This window comes from Nilaparvata lugens, chromosome 10 (assembly GCF_014356525.2).
Source record: "Nilaparvata lugens isolate BPH chromosome 10, ASM1435652v1, whole genome shotgun sequence".
NCBI lineage: Eukaryota > Metazoa > Arthropoda > Insecta > Hemiptera > Delphacidae > Nilaparvata > Nilaparvata lugens.
The window spans coordinates 32,023,211-32,038,176 of NC_052513.1; the positions used below are offsets into that span (position 1 = coordinate 32,023,211).

Sequence of the window (14,966 nt, forward strand, 5' to 3'; positions counted from 1 at the left end):
TAGGTGCGTATAGACTTGAGCGTCTCGAACACGCATATTTAACTTTTCATCAGTTGATGCTAAGCTTATTTCACTGTTTGTTTACAAATACAGAATGATATAATCAAATCAACAGATGAAAAGTGAAATGCGTATTTCGTGGCGATCATGTCTGTAAGCAGCTTAAGGGTTAAAAGGAAGCACCTCCTGAGTACAGTCGAATTCCCCGAAATCTCCCGAGACAATTCTATGTATGAAGGAGAAATAATCAATCTCCAGTAAACCTGCACCGCAAATGTGGAGGCATTGTGAAAGATAATTGAAAGCAAGACGGGGCTTTTCATTTGAATAGCGGTTGGATGGGACATGGAAGCGATGAAGCGATGTTTTGGTTTGGCAGACAGTGTTTGAGGTCACCGCGGCTGTTATCACTTATATCAGATCGGTGCATTGTCCTTGGAAGTGTGTATTTGGGTGGAGTTCCAAACACGGTGAGGAGGCAAGAGTGAGAAAGGAGACCGGGGAATGAAGGGACAAGAAGGAGATAGATTATGTGTGTGGAGTAGTGAATAGAAGAGAAACAAAAATTTCCCTCCCAGTGTTTCATCTGGGTGGGGTTCTGGACAGAAACCGACCGACACCGGTGTGTTGAGTGAGAAAAAGGGAGACAATAATTTCCCTGTGCGAGCAGCACTGTTGGAGGGAGGTGCAACCAATGGCAAGCCACGCCCGTGATTGTGACGTTGCGCAGCTTCGGGGGACTTCGCGCCACTTCGGCTCAGTTCGGCTCTCGGCTGTCATCTGAGCTACGAGCAACGTAATTTCTCAGTGAGAAATAAAGTCTCGTGGCATTATAACCTTACTTTTGGCGGTCGCGCACGCGTAGAGTTTCTGAGTGTGTATAGATGTTGTGAGTGATTTGAAAACAAGTTGATGTTGTGGTAGGTTGTTATTATTGTGGAAATAGTTGTGTGTTGTGGTTGTGCACTGATATTGGATACGGTGATAGTGGTGTGGTATTATGACGACGGTGCGCGGTGTTACTTAGTCGTCGCGATGGCATGTGGATTATGTGCGAGTTTGGCAGGTATTCGTCGGGTGACAGTGTGAAGCAGCAGCAGCATCAGGAGGACATCATGCAGAATCAGGTGGTGGTGCATGAGAGGGTGAGTGCTGGCATCTCGCGGCCAGTGCATCAACCAACTCCAGACGCCGCAATCGATTCGCGAAGGAGCAAGAGCAAGAGCGACAGGAAAAGCAAGAAGTCGTCGTCCTCCTCTCGACGACGCTCGACGTCCTCGTCCTCGGCCTGCTCGGACGCCTCCCGCAAGCGCCGGAAGAAGCACAAGCGTCACCATCACCGCGACGACGAGGTGCCTCCCCTTCCCAGCCCGCGGGTGAACCCGATCTTCCTGTGGGTGAAGCAGGACGACACTCGTATCGTGGAGGTGCATTGTGCCGACTACGACCGTCGCAACCGCATCCGGCTGACGAAGACGGCCCAGGGTTGGCGCGCGATCCCCCGCACCGAACGGCTGCTCTCCACCTCCACCACCCCTCTCTACACCACCTCCACTACTCCCAGACAAACCAAAGATAACACCCAACCTCCTCCCTCCCAAAACAACAACAACAACGAACTGGCAAAGTGTGGTGCTGATGTTGATGTTGTTGCAAAAACTAATAATGACTGTGATAGAACGGACAATGCCTCTCCTCATCGTGTTGATGACGACAACAATGATGTCAATGTTGTTGATAACGACGACGAGGATGGTGATGACGATGATGATGACGAAGAAGACAACATCGCTCTTGTGAAGTTGAGAAACCGTGAAACTACGCTTGCCAGTAATAAACCCCCGTGCCATTCTTCCTCACCTTCAGCACCTGTACAGAGGTTGCAAAGTGAATCCTCCCACTCCCCCTCCCCCATCAATCATCAGTCACCCAAACGTCCAGCCAAAACTTCGGCAGCTGGTGATCCCCTCGATGTATATACTTTTGTAGCTACTCCACCAAAGACAGACGACCTACCTATAGAAATTGAAGACGACGACAGTATTGAAGAGATTATTGATGTTGATAAGGAGGACAATGTTGATGGAAATGTTGATAGTGGTGTTGATGTGAAGGATACAGACGTTGATGTTGATCTCAACAATGATAGTAACGAGGACAATAATATTGATGTGAATGTGAACAATAATGCTGAGAATATCGGTGCTAAAATTGATGCCGAACTTGATGATAAGGTTGATGTTGATGTGAATGATAACAAATCACAACAATCTCCTCCAGCACATGTTGTTATCAACGAAGAAATTCGCGTGAACCCGGTGACAAGTGATGTTAAAGACAATGTTGAAGTTTTAAAAGAACCAAGTTCAGATTGTGATCCTGAAAATTCCCAGAAAGCTCAGCAGGAAGCTTCAACAGCCAAAGATCTATTTGTTAGTGAGAGTGCATGTGATGAGGATAAAAATGAAACGTGTAAAAATCTGGATGCTGAAAGGAGTGAAGATTTCGTAGCGACTGCTACAGATAATAAATTTGGTGTTGGAAAATACAGTAAAGAGGAACAGTTGGCGGTTGAAGAATGTCTGAAGGCAGCGACAAAGATGCAGGAGAGTGTGGACGAAGACGACGATGACGAAACTAGTGCTGAAGAGGAGACGTTGAAAATTGAGAGAATCATCGAAGAGCTTGAAGATATGGATGTGGAGGAGATGAGTGGCCAAAAACACAACCTAGATGTGGACTCACATAAAGGTGATTCATTCTTCTCAAGCTTTGAACAGGAAATGAAAGACTTTGTTGTACGAGGGTTGGGTGAACATCACAAAGAAAATAATGATCTGCATACTAATAACACTTTCACTCCTCATTCCAATAATACAGAAAATAATATAAACATTGAAGAATTTAATCAAGATCTCAGTACACATGAAGCCGGTGAACTTGTCATGAATGTGGATGAAATACAACCTTCAGTTGCAGAGCTTGATGAAAAATTGAGTGATCAAGTAATACCCAATAATGAGGAGTTATGTAATGATACAAAATCTAATCACATTAATAATCAGGTGGGTGATGGAAAGAATAATGATAAGGCAGTGGAGGAAAATTCTGTGAAACTGAAATTCAGTGATGTAAAAGATTTAGAAGATCATCTATTTGAGGATATGATAGAAGAAGTGATTGAGGAAGAAGAGGAGGTGACTAGTAAGAGACAAAAAATAGAAGATTATGTTCCTTCATCTCTTCCTGATGAAAATCAAGATTTGGATGAAACCTTTGATGATGAAAACAGTGAAGAAGATAGTGATAAGGAGATTAATTCAGTATCAGCTGATGAAGGACCAATAAATCTTGTCATTTCAAACAAAAAGAAAGAAGATAGTGTTGTGAAAGATGGAAAGAGTGATCTGAAAAAGGAATCAGTTGTTGGATCCAACCTGCTAAAATCGTTGAATCTGCCAGAAGGAACAACAATCCAACAAACTGAGGCACCTACTAGTCGAGCTACACCTTTGCAAATCCAACAGAATAAAAACAAATTTCTACAAGCCATACTTTCATGCTCTAAGACACCAGTGGAAAAGAAACCGGTAATAGAGGAGCCGTTGAACCTTGTGCCATCCAGACGTCCAACCCCAATGAGCTCTGAACCACCAGCCAAGCGACACAAGGCAGATGACATCAATTTGAAAGCCATCCTCAACCGCAAAAAGGAGAAAAGCTCAAGTGAACCCAACAATAATGTTATCAATGACAGTAATAAACTTCAAAATGCTGCATTGGCTGCTCAAACAAAACAGAATTCACAGAGTAACAATCCGGGCAAGAATAATAATAATAATACTTCGAGGTTACTTGAACTTCTAACTGACACAGAGTCATCTAATGACCCCCTAGCACAGCTGAAAGACGTGCTGTCAGATCCTGATCTACAAGTTCCTGACCCTCTACTAGTGCCACGTGCGAGGTTACCTGCCCTGGTCGCCAACCCAGCCAGGGAGATACCTCGTCTCCTCTCACAAAACTCTGAAATCCTGACTTACCCCAAACTACTCACAGACCCGGATCTGCTAGTTGTCAGTCTGGCTCATCTGCAGAAAATGATGCAGACGACGTGTAAAGATGAAGAACAGTTGAGGTTGCAGATAATGCAGCAACAGTTGAAACAAGAGCAACAGCTGAAACAGGAGCAGGCAGCTTGTGCATTAGATGCAGCCACTTTCAATCAGATGCTGTGGTTGCCTTATTTGAATCAACTGGAGGCAGCAGCTGTAGCTTATGGCAACAATCCGGAGTTTCTAGCTATGCTCAACTTGCTGTTTCCAGCTTCGCAACACAACCCTTACAACTTCAATGCGAGTCCACTGAGTCCACAGGGCAACCCATTCGCTGCAGTGTCTGGCTATGATTACAAGTCACAAATGGATCTGAACATGGTACTGTGGCAGGAGGCGTTGGTCCAGGCGGGGGGAGGGGCTGCTGCAGCTGCAGCTCACACCACCACAGCCAACACTGCTAATATGTCGACTAAAACTGCTACAGTCAATAGTTTGAACAATAATAACACTTTGGTGAACAACAACAATATTCATCCGGGTATGAAACCTGGGGGGCACCCCTATCAGGAGACAAAGTACAACCCGAGGATGCAGCAGTTGTACAATACGTCGAAGATGACTGCAGCCAGAACCAGTCCGATTAGTCAGAGCTATCAGCAGCAGAGGCACAGGGAGAGGGTGAACAGTGTGGGAGGAGGGGTGTACGGGGGTGGTGGGATCCAAAGCCGCCCCCAAATGACCCCCCCTGGGTATCACCCGGCTGCTTCCCATATGAGCAGTCAGCATCATCAACAACAACAACAACTCCAACACCACCAACAACAGCAGCAGAGGTTGTACCAACAACAGATGCAGAGGTTGGATCAGCAGCAGCAGCAGTTGCAGAACTATGCTGAACGAGCGAGGCAGACGCCGGTCTCTGAGTACCAGAGGCAGCAGTCAGCGGCTGTCTACAGCAGTCTGTATGGCAATGCGTCGACTGGCGGGGGCGCGGCAGGAGGCAGACCACCTCATCACAACATCATACCAAAGAGTGAGCAGATGTTGGATAGGTTGAAATCGCCCACAAACATGTCGACGTCCTCAAAGTCATGCCACAAATCGCCTCACCACTCGATGCTCCACCACGATGTTCCACCACAACTCCAGCACTCGCTTCACCCGGCAACGTCGACCAGCAACAATCTGCATCAGCAGCAGAGTCAGCAGGAAAGGCCGGTGCCGGCCGAAAAGCCAAAGCTGAAGGTGAAAAACCTGGTCGACCCGAATTTGAGGCCGAAACTGCTCAAGTTTGAGGACCAGCCGCATCCAGAGATGATCCCGCCTCATCCCAACACCGGAGTACATCCGCATCTCTGGCATCCTCTGTTTAGCAGGTAGGCTCATCATCCATGCACATTGATATTTTCATAGAAAATTTGTGGATTCATACACATTTTTATTGATATTTTCATAGAAAATTTGTGGATTTAATTGTTTTGTTTCACAGGTGATATAGTTATCAAATAATCATGCTTCATTATTAATGCCATTGGATAAGATACCCACGTTAAAAACCCCATCAACATTTCACAATCAAACTGAAATTCTCGATTGTAATATTTATTTGTTGAGCTAGATAGGTTCCATATTATTATTTATTTTGTGAAGTTATATTTCTTGTTTCACAGGTGATGTAGTGATAAAATAATAATGCTTGATTAGAATACTTCTCCAGTTATGTTACCAGATAAGATAACTGATAACACACCTAGTAGCACTGTTTCCAATAGGCTTCCGTATAAGCCTTGTTATAAGGTCGTATAAGATCTTGTGAAAAAATATTGGGGTTACTGAACAAACTGGGAAATGAGTGATGAAGAATAGAATTATTTTACTGTTTTACATATTAAAATATAATTTGTTATGGTAATAGTAATGCAGTTAAATATAATATTCTATTCAGAGATTACTAAATGACATGTTCACAGATCTTGAAATTGATTCTATTTAATTATTGGTACAATATAATATAATATTATGGAAAAATTAGAAATGACCAATGCACTACTATTGAGGAAGTAGAGACATTCAGTAGAAACTTTCAGAAAATAATTCATTCATATTGTCACAAGAATTCTCAATTTATAAAGCTTGAACTAATTATTATTGATGGATTCTCATTCTTGACAAATGATGCGACGTTTTACCTATTTATACAAGATCTAAGTTAATTAACTGTGCAATCGACGTATACTTGATTGACAAAAGAATTCGAGGTGAAGTTAAAAAAATAATTTAATGTTGATTGAAATTATAAGAATAGCACGATATCAGTTGAACAATGTCAAACTGTGAACATAGTTATCAAAATAAAACTGTATTAATGAACATCTGAAGTTATAGTGATGAATGAAAAGATATCATGAATACCGATTCATATCAGACATTCATAGAGACGTCAGGAGGTAATAATATAGTCAAGGTTAAACTCGCAGTATTGATTTTAATGCATTGTCCACGATATCAAGTGTAAATTTGAGATCAAGCAATGTAGAGATGAGATGACATGGATGTAGATGATCTGTAATATTTTTAAAATTCATCAAAGATGGAGAATCATGAAATGCAGTTTTGTGAATGATTTTGTTTGTTCCTGTAGTGCTAGAAACGTAAGAAATTAAATAAATACTGTAGCTCTTTTTATAAATTTATCAGTGAGATGTTATTGTGAATCACAAGTGAATTTCCTGAAAAGAAAAGCTCCCATGAATGAAGAGGCACCACTATCTCTGAATAGCTCTCCTCAGAATGAACTTGAAATTCCCAAATTATAGTGATTTCTATCATTGAAAAGCCACCAATATTCATCATTGATTCATGAAACAAGTGACAAAAATCATCCATTAGACTACAATAAATACAACGTATACCTTTCCAACAACAGTTTTCATTCGGCAAGTTCCATCCAAATTTCGTCATTCAGCCAAGATATAATTACATATTCACTACCTCCAAAATTTCAAACAAGGTTAGCCTACTAGTCCTGAATAAACTTCAATCATCAATATTATAATCATAGTTTTGAATTAATCTAATAACAGTCATGATGCCACCCGTATTGAATGATTTATAACTCAATAATCTAGCAATTCAAATTTGATTCTCCTATAGAATTAATAAATGAATATTGCAATATTTAGTGAACTGTTACTAAAAACATTTCAGATTCATGGATAAAATATGAGTTGAAAATATCTAGGCTACAGTATTGATCTCAAAAACTATAGTTTGGAACATGAATTATACATTATTCTCATCCAGTGTTTCCATACACCCATGAACATAAAGCAAGATTATGAATAGGATCTCTAACAATCTTATTCAATCCAATATCTATCAATTCGTATTTCCTTCAATGTACAGACATCATGAAATTTGGGTATCTGAATGTTTTTGAAACCAATACTTTTCTTACCTAGCCTATATGATTTTTTGGTGAGGAAAGTCCTGTAATTATAATTGTATTACAGACCCAAAATTCAAGATAAGAAACTCAAGATTTTATCCATTTTATTTCAATCTAGAAATTTCCTTGTGATTTTCTTTGGGCAAATTAAATTATGAAGAAAAGCACTTCGACTATCATTGAGCTTGTCTTCTCATTCAGTATCTAATAATGATACCAAAAACATAAATCTTCATTCAAAAATAGATTTCACATAGAAAACCCAAACAACAACTCAGATTTCGTTATTTTCCTTTCATGAATGCATATTTCATGATTGTTGGGCATCAATCTTGAAGAAATCAATGAGCAAAAATTCCGTCTTTTAATATCCTTGTACTGATACTCCTATTTTGTTATGAAATATTTCCTAGAAATCCAACATCTCATATTCAACCATATAAAACTCAAACTCCTCTAATCATTTACTGAATATTGATCAAAAATCTACATTATAATAAAGAAAGAACGGCTTATACACGTACGGGATAGAACATTTACGAATGACGCATTATCACGTCTGGACTACTGAACTTGTTACCTAAAATTAGCATGAAGATTCTCAATTCACCGAGGATGGTTATAGGCCTATCTTCAATTCTTCAAGATCTCAGTGAGTCCAGTTTTTAATTAGACCCTTGCGGAGCACGGGTTACCTGCTAGTTATAGAAATAATGAATGACTTTCGCGAAACTATTGATAGTTATTGTAAACGTTTATATGACCAAATAGAATGTTTTTAACAAGAAATATAATGTGAATTGAATGAAAAGTTATTTGACAGAATAATTAGTTGGTGCCAGATGAGGTTTTATTTGAATTTTGAAAAAAGGCTAAGTTTTTTTTATTTATTTATTTATTATTTTACAAAGGCGACTTTCTAGAAGTATTTTAAGCCTAGGTGATGATGATGATGAGATGAATGATAATACAATGAAGATAGAGTTATGAATGAATAAAAATGATAGGTTATGCTATCCACTTCAATAGATTTGAGTCCACTTTTCAGTCCAGAAATAAATAGACTAGACATTTTGAATTTGATTTGATTGTAAACCGAATATATATTATCAAGTTCTTATATAATTTTAGCTAGGCTCCAAGCTACTCTTTCTTTATTTTCAGTGTGATGGTGCCTCAACACGTTTTTTCAAATGAGGTTACCTAACCACTTTATATTATTGTTTTGTAATGTTTTGTGTATTAATTATTATTGTAAATTGTAAAGTGTGTCAATAAATGAATGAATGAATGAAATGAATATAATAGAATGATTACATTCAATAAACTCTCAGAACTTGTAAATCAAATTTTGTGTCATCGAATAAACAAACCTTTCTCTTATTTTATATCCAGCCTATGTTCAGAAAATTCTATGTTCAGAATAATTAGTAGTTGCCAGATAAAGTTTGTGAGGTTTTATTAGTATTTCGAAAAATACGTTTACCATGTCATCGATAAAGCAAACCTTACTTGTATTTCATATCCTACTCATGTTTAGGAAACCTACATTTCATGAACTAAGTTTCTATTAAATTATTTCTTGGGTGTGTGCTATGAACCAATGCTGAAGATATGCGCTGAATAGGGTCATGCAATGCTATCATTGTAGCTTTCACTCACGACCAGCGAATAAATAATAGAAAAAACTCCATAGTTTCCATAGACAGCAGTGAGGGGAGAAACAGTTCTCGAACAGGTGCCACCTTGATTACAATGTATTTAGCGAAAAGATTGTTCTGTGGAACACCTGGTGAGTGGATAAGTGCAGAAGACAGACTCCCTTCTGAGGTTGCGGCAGGCGTGAGATTCACTTACAACTGTCAGTATTTCGTATTCTCCCCACATCAATGCTTCCCATTCAACCTATGCTGACAGTATGAAGTGATGCTCGCCTTAGGTGTGTGTGCAAATAACCTGTTTCCTTGTTAAATTGGCACGCCTATCCCTGCAAAAAATGCCAACGATTAAAGAATTGCAGCTATTCGTTAGTACCTGCTCACTGGTGTTACTACATCTGAGGTCTTGGCTTCCTGTTTTCATATAATTTCCACCCTTTGTCGATCTTTAGTATTCTCCATATGTTTTGTTACTCAACATGCAGTATCTATTAACTTGATTACACATAAAAAGGCTACTATAATATTATAATTATACACTAGAACTAGTGTATTCATCTCTCATCCTCATTAGTTTCATAATTAACGCACAAGCCTTGAGCTCATGTGCGTATCATCTTCAGCAAAGAAACCACCTTTTGTTGATCTGTTGAATTCTTCATGTTTTGTTATAAAGTACTCAAGATGCATTATCTATTTACTTTATTACACATGATAAGGCGACTATAATATTATAATTATACACTAGAAGTAGTGTATTCATCTCTCATCCTCATTAGTTTCATAATTAACGCACAAGCCTTGAGCTCATGTGCGTATCATCTTCAGCAAAGAAACCACCTTTTGTTGATCTGTTGAATTCTCCATGTTTTGTTATGAAGTACACAACATGCAGTATCTACTTGATTACACTAAAAAAATACTAATATAATTTTATGCACTAGAATTATGCTCATGCTCATTTGTTTAATTATTCTCGCACTAGCCTGGAGTTCATGTGGTCATCATACTCAGCGAAAAAATAGAAAACAAATAAAATAATGAAATATTTTTCATAGCTTGTGATTGTGTAGAAAGTTCAGAGTATTACTACAGATTCAGGACTAATGTATATTTAGCCTATGTTATCACACACTATTCATTCCTAACCATAAACTACTGTCATAGATTGTACAAACTATCATAGATTGTTTATTCTGTCATAGATTGAACAAACTGCTATAGATTGTTCATTATATGCAATTGAAATTGATTGTAATTTTTTGAAGTTTTTTCAGTTCATAGATTAATAATTTGAAATCTTGAGAGGCCCGACTCCTCATTTGAAACGTTTACATCAAGTAGCAGAATTCAATTCTTCCAGTTCATTGAGCTCTTGCAATTTTCTTCAAAGAATAATGTTTATTCAGCCTATGTTATCACACAGTATTAATTTCTAACCATAAACTACTGTCATAGATTGTAGAAACTATCATAGATTGTTTATTCTTTTATAGATTGAACACATTACTATAGATTGTTTATTTTATACTAGCCTACTCAATAGCAGAATTCAACTCTTCCAGCTCATTGAATTCTTGCGATTTTCTTTAATTTACGGAAGATTCTATTGAGAGATTCATTCGAACAGCATTCACTTTCAAATTAAGATTCAGTGGACGTTTCAAATGAGGAGTCGGGCCTATCAACATGTCAAGTAATCATGCGGTTACTAAGAAAACTTCAAAAATATATAACCAAATTTCAATGAACCAAGTTTTCAAATACACTTAGAATTCACAAATTCACTTCGCGGAGTTTTCATAGAATTTACAAATTCAGTTCACGTTTCACTCCCAATATTTTCCGCGCGCTTTTCAACCGTCTTAACGCGACCAGATGTTTCCCTCCAATACTGGTTTCCGTTACGATAAATAATTTCAAATAAAAGCAAGACTCCTTAGTACCTACTCGGAGAGGCGCGAACTCTTCTCCTCCCGTCTCCCTGCCCTTGTCACGAACCGTTTGCACAATCAAGGACAACGAGCATTCATAGAGAAGGAGAAACGAGCATAAAAAGAGAAGGAGAAGATGAGGAGGTGAATGAGGATGAGGCGGAGGAGGAAGACGAGAAGTTGGTATAAAGAAGATGAAGAGGCTAACTAAACCAGAGGAAGCATAGCAAGAAGCTACCTTACTGCTTACTACCCACACCTTAGTACAGTAGGCCTACTAAAGAAAACACTTGAACATAAATGCAGTTTAATTATTTGTATTATACTGTAAAAGTGCAACAGTACTTGTATTTGCTTTTTTCATGAATATTATAATCTTCTGCAGCAGATTACAATCATTGAGTAAAGGATGTAATTTATTCAATGTAATTACATTCTATACTCACTGGATGCAACAGAATGTCCCCTGCCTACTGTACAAATTCCAAATACTCTGTATATGAACCTTTCTAAATTCTCATCATCCCTCTCCCCTCTATCAATTATTATTCTTCGTCTTTTTTCCTCTTTCCTCCCTTCTCCCTTTCATTTTTCCAGCTTGATTCTTCTCACTCAGTTTATCCTTCTACTTTGAATTACTTTCTTCCCTTTTCCAAATATTTACTCTTCTCCTATGACACCTGTTTTTTCTTCCTCATGATTAATTTATTCTTCATAGTATAACCGACAGGTACTTTAGGTTCTACCTTTTCTTCACGTTTCTTTTCTCAATCACTTCCCTCTTCCTGTAAATCGTTATCTTCCTCATCTTGGTCTTCACTTTTCTTTCTTTAACTTATTCTTTCCATTATAATATTCAAGTTCTACGTTTTCCTCTAACTTAATTCCCGCTTCCCTCTTACTTCTTATACTTCACTAGAACTATATATCACTTGTTTTTCTTCTTCATCCCTTTTCTACTCTTCCATCTTCTCCTTCATCCCCTTTTTCTCATTGTTCTTGAATTTATCCACTTTCTCACTTTGTTCATGTACTTCAACTCTTCTTTCCAAGTCCACATTTCTTCCTTTCATCATATTCTTCTTATCATTTCCACCTTCTTTCTCATACATTGTCCAGTTGTTCTCCAACTCCAATACTTCTCCTCTTTCCACATCATCTCATTTTCTTTGATTTTCTATCACGCTTTTCCCTTCATACTATTGCTATTCATTCACCTCTTTTATTTCCTTCATTCTTCTCCTTTTCCTCCAATTTTTTTCACCATCAACTATTTTCCTCCTTCAAACTCTTATTGATCTACTTCTCCTTCTTCCTCTTGTCTTCTCCTTCTTCTTCTTTCTTGTTCTTCTTTTTTTTTCCTTCTTTGTCTTTAGTTTTTTCTTCATTTTGTTTTTCATGTAATTCATCTTTCACATGTCCGTCTTCCTCCTCCTCCTCCTCCTTCTCCACCCAATTCTTCTGCTTCTTCTTGTGCTCTTTTCCTTTTCTTCTTCTACATCACCTTGTTTCTCATCATATTCATCTTTTACATGTCTTTCTTCCTCCTCCTCCACCTAATTCTTCTTATGTTTCTTCTTCTTGTGCTCTTTTCCTTTTTATTCTTCTACATCACCTTGTTTTTCATCTCATCCGTCTTTCTGATATCCTTCCTCCTCCTCTCCTTCTTTCTTGTGTTTTTGTACTTCTTCATCTTCTTCTGCTAAACTCAACCAAGGTCAATGCCACGCCAATCTTTCTCCGCTCGCGAGTGAAGCACTCCGCGCTCCGAGACTCACAGTCTCGCTTCTAGAGCAGCAGCTTCCCCTCTTTATCACCATCATCCTTTGGCATTCTCTCTACCCCTTTCTCTCTCACTCAGTCTCTCTCTCTGTTTCAATTACGACCGCCGGTGTACTTATATATCGTGTCCCATGCCTTGCGTTGGCTGTGCTTTGCTTGCACCGCTGTAGCCGCTTTATCAGTGAAGCCTTGCCGTGCGGTGTTGTCACGTTTCTTTCCTCCTGCCCCTCCACCACCTTGTCACTCACCCTCCTCCTCCACTGCTTCTGCTTTCGACTCGCGTTGCCAAGTTCGCTGTGCCTCGACTTGCATTGCATCTTTCCTTTCTATCCTACTTCCTTTGTACTTATCCTTTTTATTACAAATTCGAAACATTCCTCCTACTGAACAGTAGGTACTCTCTCACTAGCTGCAGATATTACACTTGGAATATTTCCGAAACTAGAAAAATGAAATAAATCCTTTCCAGTACAGATAAAATATATTCAGCTAAAAATTATTCCCTTTATCCTCCTGTGTGAAAGATTATCTGTAAGTTAGATATAGTTTTTTTCGTCTTTTTTGGCCACATAGGACCACTTGAGTCAATCAACTAAAATCGTCCTTGGTTCTGAAGCTGTGTGGTTTTTCGATCAGCCCAATATTTATTCATTCTCTTGGATCGTTGTCGTCTTTCTGCATCAGTGATTACAATCTCCCTGTGCATTTTTGGCAAATTGAATATGTGCGTTTCAAGTAAATGGTTTATTTTCACTTTATCAATGTCATCCTCAACTTCCAAGCCTATTTCTTGAAGATCTTGTTTTAGTTCATCAACATACTTGCCACATTTCCTCTTTTTCAAATTACGCATTACAAGCTGTTTCAGAACTCGATTCTCAGGCATTCGCAGAACATGGAAAAAATAGAATTTTTTTGTTTTTCATTATACTAAGGATGGGCTCTACTTCCTTATAGATTGTCTCATTGGTTGCAATTCTCCAGACTCTATCTTTTTGATAACTTTTATTTATGATGGTTCTTATGGACCATCTCTCTGTTTTACTCACCTTATCTGTCTTGTTCTCATTTCTGATTTGAAAGAGAGTTTCACACGCATAAAGTGCTTCTGGACGAACTACACTATTATAGTGGCGAATTTTTGATTTTATAGAGAGACATTTATATACCGTAGTTATAGTATTACACTAAGAATATTAAATTCAATATAACTTGCAATCAATTTTCCCCTCTTCGTATGTGGTAGTTTTCCACTTGCTATAGGGTTAACACTTGAAATATTTGCGATCCTATTGGGGTATTTCTTGATACAGTACCTATTCACGTTTTCCCCGAAGAAGTGGTATAAATAGTATTGTATTCGACTGTGATAAGCTGATTATATTATGGATCAATTTCTGAGTTATATTTTGTAAAATCCAAGAATTCTTGAAAGAGTTTTAAATAAGTATATAAATAAATGTTTATTTCCCAAAAAAACTAAAACTTACTACATCAATTACAGGAAATATTAGATAGTTTACAATTACATACAATGGTTGGTTTCATAAATTTCTTTTAATGTGTCTTCTACATGTTTAGTGTTTTCTGTGTGGAAATATATATCATAATATATATTCATGCTATTTCTTTCATGCTATTTTTCGTTTACCACATCTCTTAATGTTGTCACATCCTATGGCAATTCATTGGATTGACTTAATTTATTGCTTTTAATAAGGGCGGAGTTAGGACGCCAGGTCCCCTCTGCCACAATTTTCTCTTAAATCTTTTATTTTTTTTAGTTTTTTTTCTCTTAAATCTTCATATTAATTGAAACTTTTACAATATTTTCATTTTTAAATAAATCCTTAGTTGAATTAATGAAATTAACGTTTTGGTAGAGAGTTAGTAGGAAGAATACTTGGAATATTCTTTCCGAAGAATGGACATTGATATGTCCAAAGCTACGCCATTTCATGTAGATGTATAACAATATTATCCATTTTATCTATAGTTATTACAAATTGTTTTTTTTTCATATTATATACAGCTCAATAATTATTTTCTTAATTTATATTTTGTAAATTCATCTATAATTTTGCTG

General features: G+C 37.8%; 1 protein-coding gene across 1 annotated transcript in view; it reads left to right on the plus strand.

Annotated features, from left to right (window-relative positions):
• The first annotated feature begins 773 nt into the window (after window positions 1-773).
• LOC111058162 (histone-lysine N-methyltransferase, H3 lysine-79 specific) overlaps window positions 774-14,966 on the plus strand; it is a 99,104-nt gene continuing 84,911 nt past the window's right edge. Inside the window, exon 1 of the mRNA XM_039437238.1 lies at window positions 774-5,434. Coding sequence (XP_039293172.1) covers window positions 1,041-5,434 — 4,394 coding nt within the window. The 5' untranslated portion in view covers window positions 774-1,040. The remainder of the gene's footprint in view (window positions 5,435-14,966) is intronic.